This window comes from Podarcis pityusensis (genome assembly GCF_964106645.2).
Source record: "Podarcis pityusensis genome assembly, chromosome: 7".
In the NCBI taxonomy this organism is placed as follows: Eukaryota; Metazoa; Chordata; class Lepidosauria; order Squamata; family Lacertidae; genus Podarcis; species Podarcis pityusensis.
Window position 1 is genome coordinate 75,838,407 of NC_138031.1, and position 21,633 is coordinate 75,860,039.

The 21,633-nt window shown below is 42.3% G+C and overlaps 1 protein-coding gene across 7 annotated transcripts in view; it reads left to right on the plus strand.

Annotated features, from left to right (window-relative positions):
- The window catches only part of CDH18 (cadherin 18), a 646,256-nt gene that overhangs the window by 606,764 nt on the left and 17,859 nt on the right, over nucleotides 1–21,633 (plus strand). For all 7 annotated transcript variants that reach the window (XM_081014758.1, XM_081014761.1, XM_081014759.1 and 4 more), the window contains 2 exons: nucleotides 7,547–7,683; nucleotides 20,853–20,974. In XM_081014758.1, coding sequence (XP_080870884.1) covers nucleotides 7,547–7,683; nucleotides 20,853–20,974 — 259 coding nt within the window. The remainder of the gene's footprint in view (nucleotides 1–7,546; nucleotides 7,684–20,852; nucleotides 20,975–21,633) is intronic.

Genomic DNA, 21,633 nt, shown 5'->3' on the forward strand with positions numbered 1-21,633 from the left:
TTTCAGTTCTCTGCACCAGTCTTCCCCAACCTGGTGCCCTCCAGATGTTTGGGACTACAACTCCCATCAGATCTAGCCAGCACGGTCAAATGGGTTAGTTGGGACAGATGGGAATTTTAGTTCAAAGCATCTGAAAGGCACTAGGCTGGGGAAAGCTGTTATATGTGATAACTTGTTGTTGAATGTGTGACCTGACTTCATTGTAAAGTGTTGCTCCTGGGTTGGTTTGAAGACTTATAACACTACATGATGACTTCTTCACAAAGTGTTATTGCAGTCATTATACTGTTACCATGTGAACCAGCCTTCATACTGTTACATTTATTTGCATTTCTTAACCTTGTACAGGAAGCAATGAGCTAAAAAACATCAACCAAATCAAAATAAACTAAATTTGTTGAGAATAAATGTTGCTTAAATCCAGTCAAATTCAGAAAAGAAGGCTGTTGTACTGTGTGTGTTTTTTTCCAGCTCTAATTATCTTCTCTGACTTCATCTGTAGAAAGGTAGTTTGCCAGCCCCTGTTCTGCCTTGAGGATACCCTCTGTTCATCTCACATTGCAGTCTTTCTTTTTCATAGTCTCTGTAAAGATACAATTTCATTGTCTCATGGAACATTACTGGCTTGCCTGCAGAGTGTGAGGCTGAGTTTATGTCCAGTTTGCAGCATTCCATAGCTTTTTAGGAGATACTTGGGCTTTCCAATTCATCTTTGGGATACCAGGCTACATGGAGAAGAATGTGGATGCTGCTATATTGAACCTTCTAAATGGCTTTCAAGAATATAGACTGTGTCTATCTGTTAAGAAAGTCTGCCAAGCAAGCCCTGAGTATTTGGATATTCCAATGTATTCAAGTTATTTGAACACCGAGGGCAATGCTCATGGAAGAAAACACCTATAGCATTGGAAGCATTTTGTTTTTTAAGCATTGGTTTTAAAGAAATTGATTGAAGGATAACATTGCCTCTGCTGCCAGTTCTTTTTATATTCATTGTTTAAATGTTAATAGTATTTATATATTGTCTTAACTTGGAGGTTGATGAATTCCTTCTAGTAAAGCAGTCCTCCCTTGCTGCTGTCCAGATGTTTTGAACCACAACTCCCATCAACCCCAGCATGGCTGTTCTGGGTTGGGGTGATGGGAGTTGTAGTCTAAAACTTATGGAGTGTGTCAGTTGGGGAAGGCTGCAGTAAAGTCATTAATTGAGGGCTTTTATTGGTGGCGCTGTGGTCTAAACCACAGAGCCTAGGACTTGCTGATCAGAAGGTCGGCAGTTCGAATCGCCACGACTGGGTGAGCTCCCGTTGCTCGGTCCCTGCTCCTGCCAACCTAGCAGTTCGAAAGCATGTCAAAGTGCAAGTAGATAAATAGGTACTGCTCCGGCGGGAAGGTAAACGGCGTTTCCGTGCACTGCTCTGGTTCACCAGAAGCGGCTTAGTCCTGCTGGCCACATGACCCGGAAGCTGTACGAAGGCTCCCTTGGCCAATAAAGCAAGATGAGCACCGCAACCCCAGAGTCGTCCGCGACTGGACCTAATGGTCAGGGGTCCCTTTACCTTTACTTTTATTATTGTAGAGTTAGGGCTGAGCAGTGGAATGGCCAAATTTTCTACCAATGCTGAACTTTTTCAGAGTCATTGAAGTAAAAAGAGACTGTGAAAAACTCCAAAAGGACCTTTCCAAACTGAGTGAATAGGTGGAAGAATGGCAAACACAATTCAGTCTAAGCCAGTGTAAAGTGATGCATGTAAGGGGGGAAATCTGAATTTCACATACATGCCATGGGGTCTGAACAGGCAGTGACTGACCAGGAATGAGACCTTGGGGTCATAACAGATAACTCAGTGAAGATATTGATCCAGTGTGCAGCAGCTGTGAAAAAGGCAAATTCCATGCTGTGGAATTATTCAGGAAAGAACTGAAAATAAAACAGCAGCTTGTATGACGACAGCTATGTGGATGCTTTTAGCCAAGAGATGGCAGGATAACAAAATCCCTAACAGAGAAGAGTGGCTGCTCAAATTGATGGATTATGCCAAATTGGCAAAAATGACTGGAAGGATCAGAAACCAGGAAGATAAAAAAAAAAAAAAAAACTTTAATAAGGAATGGGGGGAAATTATAATTTACCTTGGAGAACACTATAAACAATTAAAAATATTTGCAGGACTGTAATAACATGGAAACAATGGAGTATTTTTTTAAAAAAAAGAAGGACAATATAAGATGCAGTGGAAAGAGATTAACAATGGAACCCATGGAGGGGTGGAGGGAAGTTCAAGGATACGAGTAATCCTATATTTTTGTGGTGCTGATTTATGTCTGAATGTAAACACTAAATGTAAAATCAAATTAAAAAAATATTTTAAAAAAGAAAGATAATAAAACAGCCAATACTCTACTGCCTATACACAAATCTATTGTACAACCATATTGGAATACTGTGCACCGTTCTGATCACACCATCTCAAAAAGGAAATTATAGGGTTGAAGAAGTTCAGAAAAGGGGAACCAGAATGACCAAGGCTTGTACTTGAAGAAAAGTACAAGCATTTGAGACTTTTGTAGTTGAGAGAAAAGGTGAGTCAGAGGTGACATGATAGAAGTTTATAAGACCATGCCTGGCATGGAGAAAGTAGAGACAAGTTTTTTTTCTCCTTCTCTCATTCCATTTGAATTTACGGTATTTTTCCGTGTATAAGACTAGGTTTTTCCCCTTTAAAATAATGTCCACAATTCGGGGGTGTCTTATACACGGGGGCCATCTCCCTCCATTTTCTTAAATCCGAGTCCCCAAAATAGGGGGCATCTTATACATGGGGGCGTCTTATAGATGGAAAAATACCGTATGTACATTTGATGAAGCTGGACGTTGGAAGGTTCAGGATAGATGAAAGACAGTACTTTTTCCGCAAAGCACATGTTGTTGATGTTTAGTCGTTAAGTCGTGTCCGACTCTTCGTGACCCCATGGACCAGAGCACGCCAGGCACTCCTGTCTTCCACTGCCTCCCGCAGTTTAGTCAAATTCATGCTGGTAGCTTCGAGAACACTTTCCAACCATCTCGTCCTCTGTCGTCCTCTTCTCCTTGTGCCCTCCATATTTCTCAACATCAGGGTCTTTTCCAGGGAGTCTTCTCTTCTCATGAAGTGGCCAAAGTATTGGAGTCTCAGCTTCAGGATCTGTCCTTCCAGTGAGCACTCAGGGCTGATTTCTTTCAGAATGGAGAGGTTTGATCTTCTTGCAGTCCATGGGAGTCTCAAGAGTCTCCTCCAGCACCATAATTCAAAAGCATCTATTCTTCGGCGATCAGCCTTCTTTATGGTCCAGCTCTCACTTCCATACATCACTACTGGGAAAACCATGGCTTTAACTATATGGACCTTTGTTGGCAAGGTGATGTCTCTGCTTTGCAAGGTGATGTCTCTGCTATAAAACTTGCTTCCACAGGAGGCAGTGATGGCCACCAAAATGGATGATTTTAAAAGAGGATTAGACAAATTCATGGAGGATATGTCTATCAACAGCTACTAGCTACACAGCCATGCTGCACCTCCACTGTTAATGACAGTATTCTTTTGAATACCAGTTGCTGACAATTACAGGTGGGCAGAATGCCCACAGGTATCTGATTAGCCACTGTGAGAACAGGATGCTGGACTAGATATGGGCCATTGGCTCAATCCAGAAAGCTCCTCTTAAGCTCTTATGCTATTATAGTCCCTATCCACTTTCCCCTGCATGACTGTTCAGAAATAATTGAGGAGTGTAGAAAATAGTTCCAACAAAAGACAATGCACAATGACGCATGAAACTCTGTGGGTATCAGTGAAGCCACACTTCTGGAAAATAAACGCCTCCCTTAATTTTCAATCAAGATTCATAAGCTGGTCTGCAGGCCGTCAGAAGGCTGTAATTGCTTCAATTGTTAACGGTGACCTTCAGCGAAGTAGACTTGGAAAGACGTTGCTTGTCAGTCTCTCTTTATCTGCTTCCTCATTGTGTTTGTTTCTTCTCTCCACTTCAAGGCCTTCACTTTCAGTGGAAGAGAGAATGGCAGCAGCAGAGGAGAGTTAAAGGGAGAGCTGTTCTCTGTTTTGGGACTATTGTGATGCTCCCTTGATTGGCCATCCCTGATCCTGTTGTCACTTTTGTGGAAATGCAACTCATTTCTGCTTTCATGATTTATAAGAAAAGTACATCCTGTATTATATACAGTGGTACCTCAGGTTAATATAAATAATAATAATAATAATAATAATAATAATAATAATAATAATTTATTTCTACCCCGCCCATCTGGCTGAGTTTCCCCAGCCACTCTGGGCGGCTCCCAATCGAGTGTTACAAACAATACAGCATTAAATATTAAAAGCTTCCCTAAACAGGGCTGCCTTCAGATGTCTTTTAAAGAGAAGATAGCTGCTTATTTCCTTCACATCTGAAGAGAGGGCGTTCCACAGGGCGGGCGCCACAACGAGAAGGCCCTCTTTCTGGTTCCCTGTAACCTCACTTCTCGCAATGAGGGAACCACCAGAAGGCCCTCGGCGCTGGATCTCAGTGTCCGGGCTGAACGATGGGGGTGGAGACACTCCTTCAGGTATACAGAACCGAGGCCATTTAGGGCTTTACAGGTCAGCACCAACACTTTGAATTGTGCTCGGAAACGTACTGGGAGCCAATGCAGATCTCTCAGGACCGGTGTTATGTGGTCCCAGCGGCCACTCCCAGTCACCAGTCTAGCTGCCGCATTCTGGATTAATTGCAGTTTCCGGGTCACCTTCAAAGGTAGCCCCACGTAGAGCGCGTTAAGAACTTAATTTGTTCTGGAGGTCCGTTCTTAACCTGAAACTGTTCTTAACCTGAGGTACCACTTTAGCTAATGGGGCCTCCCACTGCCGCCGCGCCTTTGTCGTGTGATTTCTGTTCTCTTCCTGAAGCAAAGTTCTTAACCTGAGGTACTATTTCTGGGTTAGCAGGGTCTGTAACCTGAAGCGTCTGTAACCCGAGGTACCACTGTATAACATGGGAGCCATCGTGGAAAGTGAGAACCAATAATCTGCAACACCATAGGCGCTGGGTTGCTGCCAAGATTGAAGGAGCCCAGCATGCACATGTAAAATCGAATGCATCTCCTGATGCTGCACAGGCTGGTGAAGCCTTCTGCTAGGCCGTGCTGGTCCCCGCAGCATCAGGAGACACAGTGGAGACTGGTGCACATGGCACAAGGTTGCACCAACCTGCAGAGCATCTCCTGACTCTGCCACAGCCATGGGAAGGCCCAATGGGGCCCACTGCAAGCCACAGAAAAAAATTGTTTGGGGGGGGATTTGCCCCTCCTCCCCACCAAGATGGCACCCCTGAGCTTGTAGCCAATGTAGTGTTAAGTAACCATTTTGTCAGCGCAAGGATTTGCATTTCCTATCCCATCAGTGGATTCAAGGCAATTTTCAGAGACCACAGAACTAAAGACAAAAGTTTGACCTATGAAACCAGATAACGCAGTAAAGACACACACGAATCTCTGCACATTCCCATCACATATGAAGGAAGGTGCCTCTAAGGTCGCAACCCTGCCAGCAAAGTGGGGAAACAGCCCTACTAATTTTGGAAAGCTGTGGCAGTGTTCAATGCCACTTCAGGAGAACTTCAAGTATAGCCTTCTGAATCCTAGCTGGATGCTGCTTTCATTGGAGCTTTGGACCAAATTTGATCCCACTTCTGCTCACTGATTTGCAATCTCAGGTCCTCCTCACAAATCTGCCATAAGTCACAAGACTCCCATATGCCCACTAATTAATTGCTTATTGATGAGTGAGGCTGCAGCTTTGAGTTCTGCCTTGGGATGAACACAATATCTCATTTTTGTGGCGAATTTACAACTTTTGGTTCTAGATTCTCTGTTTAATGGTCAGCTAGGATGTCCTGTTGCTGTTTTGCCTTGGTTTCCTCTTTAAAAAGTTAACAGCTTTAAAATGAAGTTCTTTGTCTGCCCTTCTGGCAATCTAGCCTTTCTATCTTATTTTACTTTGCCTTGAAATCTTCCAACGTCTGTCCTTCTGCCCACGTGGGTAACCTTTGGGGTTGCATTTGATTATCCATTCTTTTCTGAACTTCTTTCTTTTATGGCTACAGCAAAGTCTTGTGTATTTCAGCTTTTAAGCATCTCCAAAATCTGTCATTTTTTATTCTGCTATGAAGACTTCATTTAATGCTGTGTTCATTTCTCACCTTGATGACCGCAACTTCCAGTTTTTCATGTTTGTCCGCTTATATCTATTCTACATGTTGCTTCTTCTATTTGTTATTGTTTTCCTCTCTCTGACCGTGTGCCACCTTTGTTAGTCATCATCAATTTATTTATAAAGCACATTTTTCACATGTACATCTGTGCTCAAAGCAGTTCACATAAAAACTCTAAATTCTCTAGTACAAACATGATTACGTAATAAAAAGTATATCACTACAATGTCACAGACACACATATAAGCATAAAAATTAAAGAAACTATAAACTTCACAAATGTGCCAAGTAAAACATAAAGTGACTTTGCATCCAAAAGTAGCTCCAAGACTGATAGCATTAGGACATAGAAACACCCTCCATTTTTATGCCTCAACTTAAAGTCTCCTCAGAGTTCTTCTGTGAAAGATCTCAGGGCTGGAAGGTAAGGCAAAGTCAACAGAAACAGCAATTCCCAGATGACAAACACAAAATTATATCCCGCCCCCCGTCCTCTCTTCCTTCTTTCTTTGACTTAGAGGCAACAATCCAATGTACAATATGCTTATTTGCACCTCCCTCTTAACCACAGAGCATAGGACTTGCCAATCAAGAAGGTCGGCGGTTCAAATCCCTGCGGCGGGGTGAACTCCCGTTGCTCGGTCCCTGCTCCTGCCAACCTAGAGTTCGAAAGCACGTCAAAGTGCAAATAGATAAATAGGTACCGCTCCAGCAGGAAGGTAAACGGTGTTTCTGTGTGCTGCTCTGGTTCACCAGAAGCAGCTTAGTCATGCTGGCCACATGACCCGGAAGCTGTATGCCACCTCCCTCGGCCAATAAAGCAAGATGAGCGCTGCAACCCCAGAGTAGGTCACAACTGGACCTAATGGTCAGGGGTCCCTTTACCTTTACCTTAATAATAATAATAATAATAATAATAATAATAATAATGTGGGAATGCAAACATTGGTTTCCTTGGGCAGGTTCTTGATTTCAGAAGTGATGTGTTTAAATCTGCCTTATACTAAATTAATCCACTGAGAAAGCAAACTGGGAGTTGTCTATTTGCAGCAGCTTATCATCAAAGGTTGCAGACCACCTTTCCCAACCTCATCCATTAGATTGGAGATCACTTAACAAACAAAGGTGCCAAGGATTAGTGGAAGTTCTGCATGCCAAGCATGTACTCTGCAACTGAGCTATGGCCCCTTACAGAGTGCAGATGTCAATGGATAAGAAATTAGCTCACTGCTAAATGTTCTAACATTTATATATATATTTAAGGGTAACTTTTGATTTTTGTTTTATTTGTCCTTCCTAGATATTTCATTGACCACAACGCAGAAGAAGATAGGTATTTCACCATTGATGCAAACACTGGGACCATTAAAACAGCTAAGGTCTTTGACAGAGAAGAAACCCCTTGGTACAACATAACAGTCACGGCTTCTGAAATTGGTAGGTAACTATTTTGTGTGTGTCCCCAACCCCCACCTCTCTTCTCCTCCAACCTCATATCGTCTATAACATTAACATATATAACATATCGTCTATAACACATCAAATATAACTCATCTGTAGAAAGGACTCTGCGAACTGAAATGTATGTGTTTTTGTTACCCAAGAAAATCTTCATAAAAACAATTTAAAAATAAAACCTCCATATAGTGCTCCCATGCAACAAGGAGGGATTGCTTAGTGATGATGGTGATGGTGTGGAAATGGATGTGATTCAAACAACCCTTAGAGTTTGATCAACATTACGCTTACTTCTTACCATATTTCTAGCCTCTATTACTGCTACCATGGAATTTGAGGCAGCATATATTGTCGTCTCCCATCAGACTCCCATCACTGATCAGACCCAGATCTGCTTAGCTTCAGCAATATAGCTGCATCATATGCCCTCAGACCATGCTCCGGGGCACCCCCCCCCCCACGGACAGTTTGGAGCACCTGTAGTCTGTTGCGGTCAACTTATGACTATGGTTAGAACATTTTTTTTCTGGTCAACGAGTAATTGCTAACAGAAGCAGCCGCCCCACATCTCTTTCTCACACTAAGCAGAGCAGAACCGATCGCACCTTAGGAGTTTTGCTACCTCCATAAGCATCAGGCAATGAAGTAGAGTGGGTATAGCAACATACTTAAGGTGCTGATAGCGCATGTGACTCATAGCTGTCAACGTTTCCCTTTTTTTAAGGGAAATTCCCTTATTCCGAATAGGATTCCTCGCAAGAAAAGGGAAAAGTTGACAGCTATGATGTGACTGGAATATGTTTGTTTGTTTGTTTGTTTTACTGAAGAGTTTGGATTTGATATCCCGCTTTATCACTACCCAAAGGAGTCTCAAAGCGGCTAACATTCTCCTTTCCCTTCCTCCCCCACAACAAACACTCTGTGAGGTGAGTGAGGCTGAGAGACTTCAGAGAAGTGTCACTAGCCCAAGGTCACCCAGCAACTGCATGTGGAGGAGCAGAGACGCGAACCCAGTTCCCCAGATTACGAGTCTATCGCTCTTAACCACTACATCACACTGGCTCTGTTACTGCATGTTATAAGGGAAAGATGTGGACTTCCTACATTCAGAAGTCACCCTGGAGCAAACAACCATAGCTACTATATGTTATTTTCTCACAAAAACAAGTTGCGGAAGAGAATAGCTAGACTGAGGCAGACATGGCTCCCCAAATACAGCTTAGAAATTGGATCTGGGCAGATGCATGATCAGCAAGCTGCTTAGACTTTATCAATCAGGAAGTTAGCACCTCAACATCAACTTCTTCCATATTTCCATATCAATTTGTATTTTTTAAACAAAGTACTCATGAAAATCTAATTTATTGTGTGTTATATTAATGAATATATGCCTTTATTTGGCCACTTTGCCCTAACATATGCATTTTTGCACACATTCATTGGCTGGAGAACTGCATGTTGAAATTCAGAGAAGTTTTAATTTCAAAGAAAGGCTGTGTTTCAGTCCACATTTTGGTTTTAAAACTGCAAATCAGGTAGAATGTGTTGGGAAAAAGCACCAAGGCAAAAGCCAGCTCCAGATGGCTGGAATGCAAAACAGGTTTGCAGATGTACTGTTGGAGAAAAGGTGGAGCCTATTCTCTGTACTGAGCACCGGATGTTAGCTCAGTGTGTCATCTGACCTGTGCTGGAAGTACAGGGGAGGAGTTGTTTGACTCTTCTGATGGAGACTGAAGGGTGCAGACGCATTTCTATGTACTGTTGAGTGACAGGAATAAAACATGTAGAAAGGACTCTTGTCTGTCTCATTTCTCCTCCCTGGGAGAATGCAGGGAGGGAGAGAGACGCAGAGAAGCAGAGGGTGTGTTCTTCTCACGACTAATGAGAAGAATCGCCGGGTTTGTTTACCTAGCCTGCCGGGGTTGCAGACGGACGGTAAACACGGTATCTCGCTCAATTGCCTCGGGGGAGGCCAGGTACCTCTGCCTGTGAGCTGAAGATACTGACAGAATGTCCTTTTAGATGTGAATTCAGTTGAATTTCTGTCCCTATCCCTGGTCCAACTTCATTATCTCCAAATGTTGTTGGACTTCAACTCCCATGAGCCCCAGCCAGCATGACCAATCATCAGGTATGATAGGTGTATCCCCAAACCTATGGAGGGCACCCAGTTGGAAAAGTTTGCTCTAACCACTTCGCATTTCAATAACAGTTTTGAAGCTTTCAGCACACTTCATGTCCATTGTTGATCAGGATGAGTAAACAAATCAATATCTAAATGGTGTTCTTCCCTCCTGAGTTTATGAAGTCTGAGCCACAGACTTACACTTTTAGCTCTCACATAGCTCTGTATTGGAACTGCCATTACGATGAAGTATATGACATTTGAAAGTATCCTCACTGAACTAAAGATTAAGCCCCGTGTACTATTTTTGGAGGCCTTTACTAATAACCTATGAAATTAAATGTCAAAAAGCTCCTTAAAATTTTTATAAGGCCACTTAGTAATCAGAGTAAGTAATATACGGATGTAGAAAATAAATGGCCTGAGATCGGCTTTGTTCCCAGACAGTAACTGAGAGTGAAATCCTATACCCATTAATGTTTAAGTCTCATTGGCCTCAATCGGACTTTCTTCTGAGTAGATGCTCTACATTTCTCTGCTCAATATTTTCTACATAAACTCTCTGTTTCTTTCACTTTTCTATGAAAAGGACTTTGGTGGTTACCAGATTTTTTTTCAAGGAATCCAGGGACACTTAAAAAAAAATTCATGCTTTATTATTTTAGGAAAGGGTTGCCCAGAGTTCTTGACATTTTTTAAGGGGGGATGACTCCAAAGTTGTCGGGCGCGTACCTCAACACAAGGCGGGCAGAGAAGCCCATCTACAAACACACAAATGCCCCTCGAAAAAGAGGGGGGGAGAGATCAAGTAAAGGTGCTCGCTGGTCTTGGGAAAACACACATCAAAACACACACACACACAAGGTTTCCCATAACCGGGAGACTGCTGGAGGGTGAGTGCAGTCTCTGTAGAGATTTAACTGGCGGTGGTGGTGTCTTGTTACCAGAGGTGGACAAACAGCGGACTCGCACACAGCCCTCCTCACAAAAGGGGCTGCTGGTGCTGGAGGAGGGGCGGAGGGAGGAAGGGAGGCTCTGTCTCCCAAGAACATTTCAACCCCCACCCCCCATGCCCCACTCCTGGTGAGAAGGCAACGCAGTACCACCGAGGACAAGGGGCACCGCAGCGCCGTTCTCACCCCCCCCCCGTTAAACTCACCATCTCCACAGTGGCTGTTGGAGGGAGAGGAGGGAGAGAAAGCAAAGGAGCCCGCCCGCCTGCCTTCCTCCCCCCCATTTCCCCCTCAGCCTTCGCTTTCGTGCCTCTTTGTTCCCGTGAGGAGAAGCCACCACCGCGCTCCACCTCTCTCTCTCTCTCTCTCTCTCTCTCTCTCTCTCTCTCTCTACACGGCACAGTCCTTTTCTATGCTTCTCCTCCTCTTTTTCACTGCCTCAGCGCCTCGCTCGCCCCCAACTCGGGCGTGCAGAGTCCGCAGCAGAAGAGCGCAAGTTTGGGGCGAGCGTTGATCAAGGAAGCGAGCCAGAAGGAAGCTCTCTGGCTCACGCCTCAGTTTAAATGCCCCCCCCCCAGCCAGCGGATTGGCTGGCTGGAACTTTGACGTGACCGGGACCTCCAGTGCTGCTCACTGCCATGGCGCTTGCCATGTTGCATTGCTGGAAGTCCCCAGGCATAAATCCAGTGACATTAATTGAAATCCGGGGACAAATTTTGTCCGGGGACAGATTGGTGAATCTGGGGACTGTTCCCGGGAACCAGGGATGTCTGGTAACCCTTAGGAAGGTGCAATGCACTTAACCTGTAAAGAGTGAAAGGTGGAACACAATTAGTTTGGTATCTTTTCAGACCTTGCTACGTGTACTTGAAAGTTAAAACATATTCTTTTACCCCTGGGCTGGAAATACTAGGAAACAAAGTAGGATCCAGATCAGGGCAGCAGACTCAGTGGAATGCTGGACTCAGGTGTGCGAAAATCAGGGGGGAAGACCAATGTGACCCCCACAGAGGGGAAAAGGGAGCACAATCAAAAACCAAAAACAGCAAAATGATGCTAAAAAATATCAAATAACCCACCTTGACAGAAGAACTTTAGTCTGGCACCCCTGAGGAAAGCTATCATCAGCCAAAATTTGTTGGGCATGATGTTGTTTTATTAAGACTGTTAATCTCTGGTAAACATTTTCTCAGAACCATTTGGAACACATTTCTTGTTCTTTTGCTTACTTTGGAAAAATCCTCACCAGTTTAAAAAAAGGGGGGGAAGAGTGATAAATAAAGAGAACTGAGTATTTCTGCATCTACTAGTACGATGGCTCCAGGAGAGAACCATTTTCAGATGTGCTTCTCCTCTTTATTCTTTTATATCCCATACTCCCCACTCCTATGAATGTTTACTTAGTAGTTAAGTCCCATTGTTTTCATTAGGGTTTACTCCTGGGTGTGTGACTCCAGTAGCCCTTAATCACCAGGTAAGTTGAGGGGGGGGGAATTGTTAAAAAAATGGTGGGCCTTCCCTGTTCAACCCACACACCCTCCAACATTTCTCCAATGAAAGTAGAGACATCCTATTCAATAATAATAATACTATTATTTATACCCCGCCCATCTGACAGGGTGGCCCCAGCCACTCTGGGCAGCTTCCAACATACGGTATATTAAAACACAACTAAACCTTAAAAAGCCCCTATACAGGGCTGCCTTCTGATGTCTTCTAAAGTCTGTAACACCTTGGCTTGGGGGGTCACTTAACTCCATACCCTCCAACATTTCTCCAATGAAAATAGCGACGTCCTAAGGGATATTCTGGGATCAAATCAGAAACTGGGACGGCTTCTGTAAATCTAGGACTGTCCCCAGAAAATAGGGACACTTGGAAGGTCTTAACCCATAATTTTTCCTTTTTTGGTTCACTACTACCAGACGATGGAGTTTTCTTTTCACTTTCATTCGTAGGGGATACTCCTGGAAAGTACTGCATTAATGCTGTGCATAGGTATTTTATGAAGGCAGCAAATTGATTTTTATAGTTATTTCTGCTCTTGGGATTGAGTTAATACTTTGGACTAAGTAAATTTCTACAGTAAACTACAGTTTTATAGTTAACCATTAAGAGTTCAACCTCTGAGACCTGATATGGGCCGCATAGTCTCTTCACGCGGTGTTTTTATTTCCAGTGCAGCATGCTTTCAGCTATAATTTAGCCCTAATCATAAACAGGTGTACAGCAAGACCAAGCTTTAATTAAGATTTAAAAGCCTCATTGGAGCTTATTCGTAAAGCTACATGCATACCGCTAGCTAGCTACTGTAGGCAGGGAAAACAGAAGAGTTACCTGATATAGCTGTTTAGGAGAAATTAATCTCAATACCATCAGACTTTCTCAATACCATCAGACTTCAATGTTGCCTTCTTATACATTATTTATTTGGCATAGGTGCATAAATGCTATATTACAAAAGGACAATAAGAATAGTGATGTTTTCCATTAAAATAGGATGGCTTGAAGCGATGATGTAATGCTGTACAAAATGGCAATTTCTCTACAATTCTGGCTACCGGATTATATATGCATAATTGCATATACAGAGAAACAGAAAAGATGGTGCCAAAATTAAGTTCTTTTCTACCTTGTTGATTTTAGTAGGAAAGATTTAAGCACATTTCCCTCCAAGCACACCCTCAGCTGGTATTAAGCAATTGGCTTAGGCTAGACTTGGTTTTGCTATCAAATATTTCATTTATGCCTTCAGTCTTTTCACGCTCCCTCTGCACAAAAATAAGATGACAGACAAGAAACGCAAAATCAAATCTGGGATTGGACAAGGAGCAAGTGCTGCACTCAAAGCATTGGGCTGGTGGGCCTCTGTCACCTTTTATCTCTCGGAAGACACACCGCCATATGTTGCACCATCTGCAGCTCTTTTATAGCCTCCTCTTAGAAACCATTTGCAATCACAAAGCAATGCGCTGAATGTGAGGAAGACAAAACAGGTGGCTCAGCACAAGGCCATCTCTCTCGAACGACAACGCTGGCTTGCAGTCTTCAGTGTTAAGACAGAGAAATGCTATTGGGTGACAGAGAGGAGGGGGAACTGCTCAACGCCTACTTTCCCTCTGCCTTCTCCCAAAAGGAAACCTGTCCCCAATGTGATGATAACAGAATGAATGATGCAAGGAGGCAACTGCAGTGCAAGATAGCAAAACAGGTGGCAAGGAAACACCTAGCTACTTTAAATGAATTCAAATCTCCAGGGCCTGATGAACTGCTCTCTCCTGTTCTTCTGATGCTTTCATTATACAGTGGTACCTCGGGTTAAGTACTTAATTTGTTCTGGAAGTCCGTTCTTAACCTGAAACTGTTCTTAACCTGAAGCACCACTTTAGCTAATGGGGCCTCCTGCTGCTGCCGTGCCGCCGGAGCACAGAGTTCTTTACAAAGTTCTGGGTTAGCAGAGTCTGTAACCTGAAGTGTATGTAACCTGAGGTACCACTGTATATTTTAAGGCACCAGGCAAACATGTTCCTCTTCAACCAGGCCTTTGGCTGATTAATATTCCACAGCCTTTTAAATATGTTTGTGGGCGGGTGGGTGTTTTGTTTTACTATTTTGTTGCTTATTTGTGCTTTTGTGTTTTTATCAGGGTGTGAGCCACCCTGAGATCTTTTGATGAAGGGCAGTATATAATTCTAATCAATCAATCAATCAATAAAATAAGTTTCTGATCATAGCCAGGCTCTGAAACCATCAACTGCTGCTAAGATTAATGATGGTTTCAGGTTTGCACATGACAACAAACCACAGTTAGTTGAAGACAGAAGCAAAAGTTTCCAATTTCCTCGTTCTCGTTACACTGGAGGGTGTAGGGGGAGTCGCCCAGAAACTGAGAGTAGGCCCTGCTTCCATATCCCCCCCTCTGCTCTAGCAAGGTGGAATTGCAGCTAATCGATGACAGTGCAGAGATAGTAAGAGGGAATCAGATTGCTGCCTTTGTCCATTGAACATAAATAAATGGAACGGTTATCCCCAGTCTCTCCTTGAGAGGACACGTTCACTCAAGTCAACATCTCCCATCCAGTTGCTATTCAGATTCAGGCGTTCTGAAAAGTGAAAATTCCCTCAATTTCCAAAGTATAATTTCCATCTTGTTGTTGTTGTTTAGTCGTTTAGTCGTGTCTGACTTTTCGTGACCCCATCGACCAGAGAATGCCAGGCCCTCCTGTCTTTCACTGCCTCCTGCAGTTTGGTCAAACTCATGTTTGTATCTTCGAGAACACTGTCCAACCATCTCGTCCTCTGTCCTCCCCTTCTCCTTGTGCCCTCAATCTTTCCCAACATCAGGGTGCTTTCCAGGGAGTCTTCTCTTCTCATGAGGTGGCCAAAGTACTGGAGTCTCAGCTTTACGATCTGTCCTTCCAGTGAGCACTCAGGGCTGATTTCCTTAAGAATGGATAGGTTTGATCTTCTTGCAGTCAATGGGACTATCCATCTATTTAGGCTTATACAGTGCTACCTCGGGTTACATACGCTTCAGGTTACAGACTCCGCTAACCCAGAAATAGTACCTCGGGTTAAGAACTTTGCTTCAGGATGAGAACAAAAATCGTGCTCCAGTAGCGTGGCAGCAGCAGGAGGCCCCATTAGCTAAAGTAGTGCTTCAGGTTAAGAACAGTTTCAGGTTAAGAACAGACCTCTGGAACAAATTAAGTACTTAACCCTAGGTAAGTACTTATGTCACACCATAATAGTTCTGGGTAGCTTTTTAAAAAATCTTATAAAGCATATCCATTTACCCTATGCTCTATGAGGTAAAAGGACAGAAAATAGTTCTGAAATTTCTATACAGAAGAAAATGATAAAAGTGGACCTCCAGCAATGGAGGTTTATTTCTGAAAGCAATCCTATAAATGGATTGTTTGCAAAGATCTAGCCAGGACTTCTCTTTCAGATTCTTTTTGTTTGTTTCAGAAGAAGATGCTGAGCAGAGCTGTAGAGAACAGGTGCAAAGAAAAAGGACCTGAGACAAACAGAGATACCCGAAGAGCGAAAATGTCAGATTACCACAGGCTTTATTAAGCTCTGACTGTTTGAAATGCCAAAGTATAAGAAAAATGACCACAGGAAAGGCAGCTGTGTCTGCACACAGCTTTGATCTCCACCTGTCCTATGAAAGAAAAATGGTCTAGAGCAACTGTATAATTTTATAAGACATCCAAAATCCTCCAGGGTATAACTATGTAAGCAATAGGAAAAGAAAAACATGAATTGTGTTTTGGGGCGGATTTTTTTTAAAAAAGGTTTTTTTTCCCAGAATTGTGTACTAAAAATTAGGTATTTGTTAGTTTATTGTCAAAGGGAAAGCACAAATGAAAGGGGAAAAAACAACTACTCATTGCTATGTGGATAAAATCTTCTATGCTGCATGCCAGAGGAAATGAAAACAATTTGAAGAAAATGCAGTCTGTACAATAGCCCAGCAAGGTAGCGACATTTTCAAAGGCACTTTGAAGCAGGAGCAATGAATTCTAATCAAAATAAAGAAGACTGAAACATGCAAAACAGCAGGCAACCTTTCTCAGCAGTTCCTCTGAAGCAGAGACAAGCCATTTGGTTGTTCACACACCGATCTCAATCCAAAACTTAAAAACACCAGCAGAACCAGAAATGTGAATAAGATTACTGCTTATGGGGATGGTAGTGGTGGAGAATGTAGCAATCACTCCCCTGGCTCAGAACTTCACGTACACTGTAGTACAAAGCTGGAGTTTGGTGCGTTAGAAACCTTTATTTTCTTTTCCAACCATGATGGTAATTCTGTGCATGTATTGCATTGGACAAATCGAGGTGGATGGGAAAGCCTCTGCAGTCAAGGGAACTTGGTGTACACATTGACCAGATGTCAATAAACCAACCAGGGTTTATTATGACATGAATGAGTCTAGCCTCATCTCAGATTCACATGCTCCCTCTTGGGCACAGCAACAAGCAGTTTGGAAGAATTCACTTTTCTCTTGATTAACCTCAGTTTACCAAGTCACCCAAACCTGATAAACTGTGGTTAATTGAGATTGGAAACAAAACCTTCTGATTTCCTTGCAGTCACACCAGATGAAGAAAAGGAAAAGGAGAGCACTTAAGTTCAGGGGTAGGCCACGCTCAATCTCATCACAATAAATAACAGTTTCCATGATTCTCAAATGCTGCAATTGTAGCTCTCCTAACTTCTAACCTGAGTTCACAATTACTGTGTATTAGGGATTGATGGAACAGTCTCAATCTGGTCAATCAGAAGTGGCTTACAAAGTCCATTCCCTTCTAATTCTTTTAGGATCTTTTAGGGAAAATCCTAAATGAATCCACACACTTTCAGTAATTTAAATTGTTTTGGAGTAACTTACAAGGTAGTTCAACAGTGTCTCTGGTCCTTCCTTCCTTCCAACAATCATTTCTAGCTGTTTGTGGCAGCTTGCAGCAGCTAGAAAACATGGCAGTTGCCAGACTTATTGAAAACATTTGACTAAAAGGCTTCTGGAAGTGGAGCTTTTCCTTTGAACAATTAGCCAGGAAGCATTGTCATTCAAAACAAATGAAAATTTCCCCATTTTTTTGTCCTGGAAAAACCCCAGTTTTTGTTCCGGTTTGTGCTCATTCTTCTGTTGTTCCCCAAACAACAACTTATCAGGTGATTTTAATATCTGATATCTGATAATTAAAGCAAATGAGTTCAACCTTTCATTGTTCAAACTTCATTACAGGATTGCAACTCGAACAGATAATGCAAAATTCATTCGCACACATAATTGTTACAGCATGTTAATCACCTAAGCTGCCTTGTATTTGGCAGAGATTGCTGGATGATTGCCTATGCAGTGACAATGCTAATGTAACCATTTGGTTGGTCCTAGTGGCCAGATTTACTGACTGGTGGATTATCTCAAGGACAGCCTCTTTCAAATGCTGCTGCTATTTCCTTTTCACTTTTTCTAACTGATTTGTTTCAGACCCCAGAGGCAGAACATGAGCTGCCAATCCACAGGCCTAATCTGGCCCACCATACATTCCCTAGTGGTCTTCTAGAGACCCAGAGACCAATTGATCTATGGTGGTTTGCTCACCCACAATTGCCAGCACATCAGGAAGAAGAGTCGAGACAACCAAATGTGGATAAATAGGTTATATTTATTATATATAACAACTTGAGGACCTGCAAAACAAACTAACTAGTCATATTCATATAATGTAACCAAATCAAATTAAGTCTCAGCAGGTGTTCATTAATATATTGGGGGGGGGGGGATTTCTACTCCCATTAACTGGGCAAGGAAACTTTGCTTGCACTGAGGTTTCCTAAGATTCCACTGAGGGTCATATTGGGTTTGCTATGATTTTTACTCAGTATGATCCTCCTCCAGCTGTCAATGCAGTGTAAGACACAGGAAAAAGACAAATTATACCTAAAACAAAGTTCTAGGTATTGTAAACAACTATGAAGTCATCATAAAATTAGAAAACTCTTAACCAAATGCTTAAGCACATAAACACACATATTTTTTTACCATGCATCTAAAAGCTAGAATGAAGGGGCTTGTCAGGCCTCCCCGGGGTATGGAGTTTCAGAGGAGAAGTACCACTATGGAGATGACATGCAACTTGTAGCCTATGCTCCTTCTTCCAAAGGACATGGCACACAACAGGTAGTCCTGAATTTATTTAAACATCTCAGGGAGAGTCCCCTCTCATTTATTATATAGTGGTTGAACAACTTCAGTTTCATTTCGAGGTGATGAATGTAACAAGGAGACCATTTTCTGCTGACATGCTTTCATTGACACTGTGTTCAGACTACTTTGATCGATGAACTTGAAGCATCTTTGCAGAGAACAAATCTGCGCTCCACCATTAAAGTTATGTGCAAAGAAACGTAAGAGGTTCAGACACAAGACCTAGGACCTTTTTATCAACTCCAGTTGTTTTGTTCTGTGTGTACCCTATCAAATAAATACAATTTACAACAAAGTCCTTTCAACGGTAGAAAAGGCTGCCCTATTTTCTGTTATGGTTTTAGCAACCACAAAGCAAAACTTCCATTGAAGTTTATCTTGCAGCGTACAAATGAAAGAACAGGATCCTTTTGAAAGCATCTGCAATAAATCAGAACAATGTTGTCCTACACACCTACTGAGCTGAAGCTAGATCAATATATAATGAGTTGTTTTATGTGTAATAGGACAAAGAGCTTTAATGGTAAGCACTGGCATTATGAAATTAAGAGCCAATTCAGTTGTGTAGCTGTGCAGGAGATTGCTTGTTTGAAGCTATTCTGACATGTTCCTGGTTGGCTCACACAATGAGGGCCCTCTTGAGCTTGTTTTGTTTCCTGGAACTTTATTATTGCACTGAGCCAACAGTACACCATTATTTCTAGTATGGCCTGGCAAAGACTACGTAATCCCTTCCCTAACAAGTGGTTCTCCAGATGTTGCTAAGCTAAAACTCTCATCATCTGTGGCCACTAGCAAGTTGGCTGACACTGAGGAGAGTTGTTGTTCAGCAATATATGGAAAGCTACAGGACAAGAAGAGGAAATGACAGATCACCATTTGCCCCATGGTTCCCAACTGAAACTATGCAACTGTCTGTCCTGGACAATGACATTTCCCTCGCTCAGGGTGTAGGCTCAGTTGATTATTGTTGTTGTTTAGTTGTTTAGTTGTGTCCGACTCTTCGTGACCCCATGGATCAGAGCACACCAGGCACTTCTGTCTTCCACTGCCTCCCGCAGTTTGGTCAAACTCATGCTGGTAGCTTCAAGAACACTATCCAACCATCTCGTCCTCTGTCGTCCCCTTCTCCTTGTGCCCTCCATCTTTCCCAACTTTTCCAGGGAGTCTTCTCTTCTCATGAGGTGGCCAAAGTATTGGAGCCTCAGCTTCACGATCTGTCCTTCCAGTGAGCACTCAGGGCTTATTTCCTTAAGAATGGAGAGGTTTGATCTTCTTGCAGTCCATGGGACTCTCAAGAGTCTCCTCCAGACCGTAATTCAAAAGCATCAATTCTTTGGCGATCAGCCTTCTTTATGGTCCAGCTCTCACTTCCATACATCACTACTGGGAAAACCATAGCTTTTACTATGCGGACCTTTGTTGGCAAGTTGATGTCTCTACTTTTTAAGATGCTGTCTAAGTTTGTCATTGCTTTTCTCCCAAGAAGAAAATTGTGGCTGCTGTCACCATCTGCAGTGATCATGGAGCCCAAGAAAGTAAAATCTCTGGGCTCCATGATCACTTGGGCAACAAATGAGCCTTAGATCAGGCTTGGTAGCAAACTAGCAGTCGGTGCAGTTGTGTCATATGCTTACAAACTTTTTATAATAAAACCCAACTCCAGCTGGCTTAAAATATATTGTAAGCCATATATACAATTGATATCTTCTAAATATATGTAACAATACAATTAAAAAGCAATTTAGCAATTAATAAAACAGTCAAAAACAGCATCTTGGCTATCTAGCTAGCTATTAAATTGGTATTCCACCCTTCCAAAGGTGCCCAGAGTAGCAAACCTAAAAATGTTAAAATAATACATTTTTTAAAAAAAAATCTTTACCCTCTTCCATTTTTTACTATTTCTTCCTTAAAAAAAACCCACCAGCTAATCTATTCCTGATTTTTGTTCAACTTTGATATGACACCATAACATCAAATAAAGCCATTTGATTAATTCCTGGCCCACAACATGAGAGTGTACAATAGACTGAAAATTTTGCCTGTTTTCTCTCTCTTCACTACCGTGTAATACCCTTGGATGTCATAAACCTATAGTTTAACCTTCAAGTCTTGACTTTGCTTTCCATTTGCAAAAAGCCAGTGAGACTTCGCAAACCACATCTTCATAAGGTTGCCATATCAGACTGGTTCTGCTGTAGCATGTCGAATATCTGACAAGCCATTGTTTTACATCAAGTTCTGAACACCACTTTCAGTGCCAGAAAATTGCTTTGAGGGCAAGCTGCAAGAGTGTAAGTGTCTTCTGAAAGCTGGATCACTTTATTCTTTTGTATTTTACAGAAAGTCCTGGCCTCCTGAGCCATGTCCCTGTTGGAATAAAAATTCTTGACGTCAATGACAACCCTCCAGAGCTTGCTGAAGACTACGATGTAGTTGTCTGTGAGAATGCAAAGCCGAACCAGGTAACCTGATAGTCGCACTCTTAATATCATATTTGAAAGCATATAGTTTTTAAAAGTGTTTAATAGAGGAGACTGTAGATGTATGTGTATGTAGCCATGTGATTCAAATATGTAATTTGAATTATACATTTCAGACTGCACTAGAGATCTACAGGACAACATACAGTGTTTTTATATACCATATTTTTCGCTCTATAAGACGCACCAGACCACAAAACGCACCTAGTTTTTGGAGGAGGAAAACAAGAAAAAAATATTCTGAATCCCAGAAGCCAGAACAGCAAGAGGGATCGCTGCGCAGCGAAAGCAGCGATCCCTCTTGCTGTTCTGGCTTCTGGAATAGCTGCGCAGCCTGCATTTGCTCCATAAGACGCACACACATTTCCCCTTACTTTTTAGGAGGGAAAAAGTGAGTCTTATAGAGCAAAAAATACGGTATATACACAGGGTTGTACTTAACCAAGTCCTATTCAGAGTACACCTATTGCAGTTAATGAGCCTATGTTAGTCATGCTTATTAACTTTAGTGGGTCTGAATAGGACCAGGACTGAATACCACCAGATGATAGATAGATAGATAGATAGATAGATAGATAGATAGATATAGATGATAGATGATAGATGATAGATAGGTAGATTTAGAGCTTAAGAAACCAAAA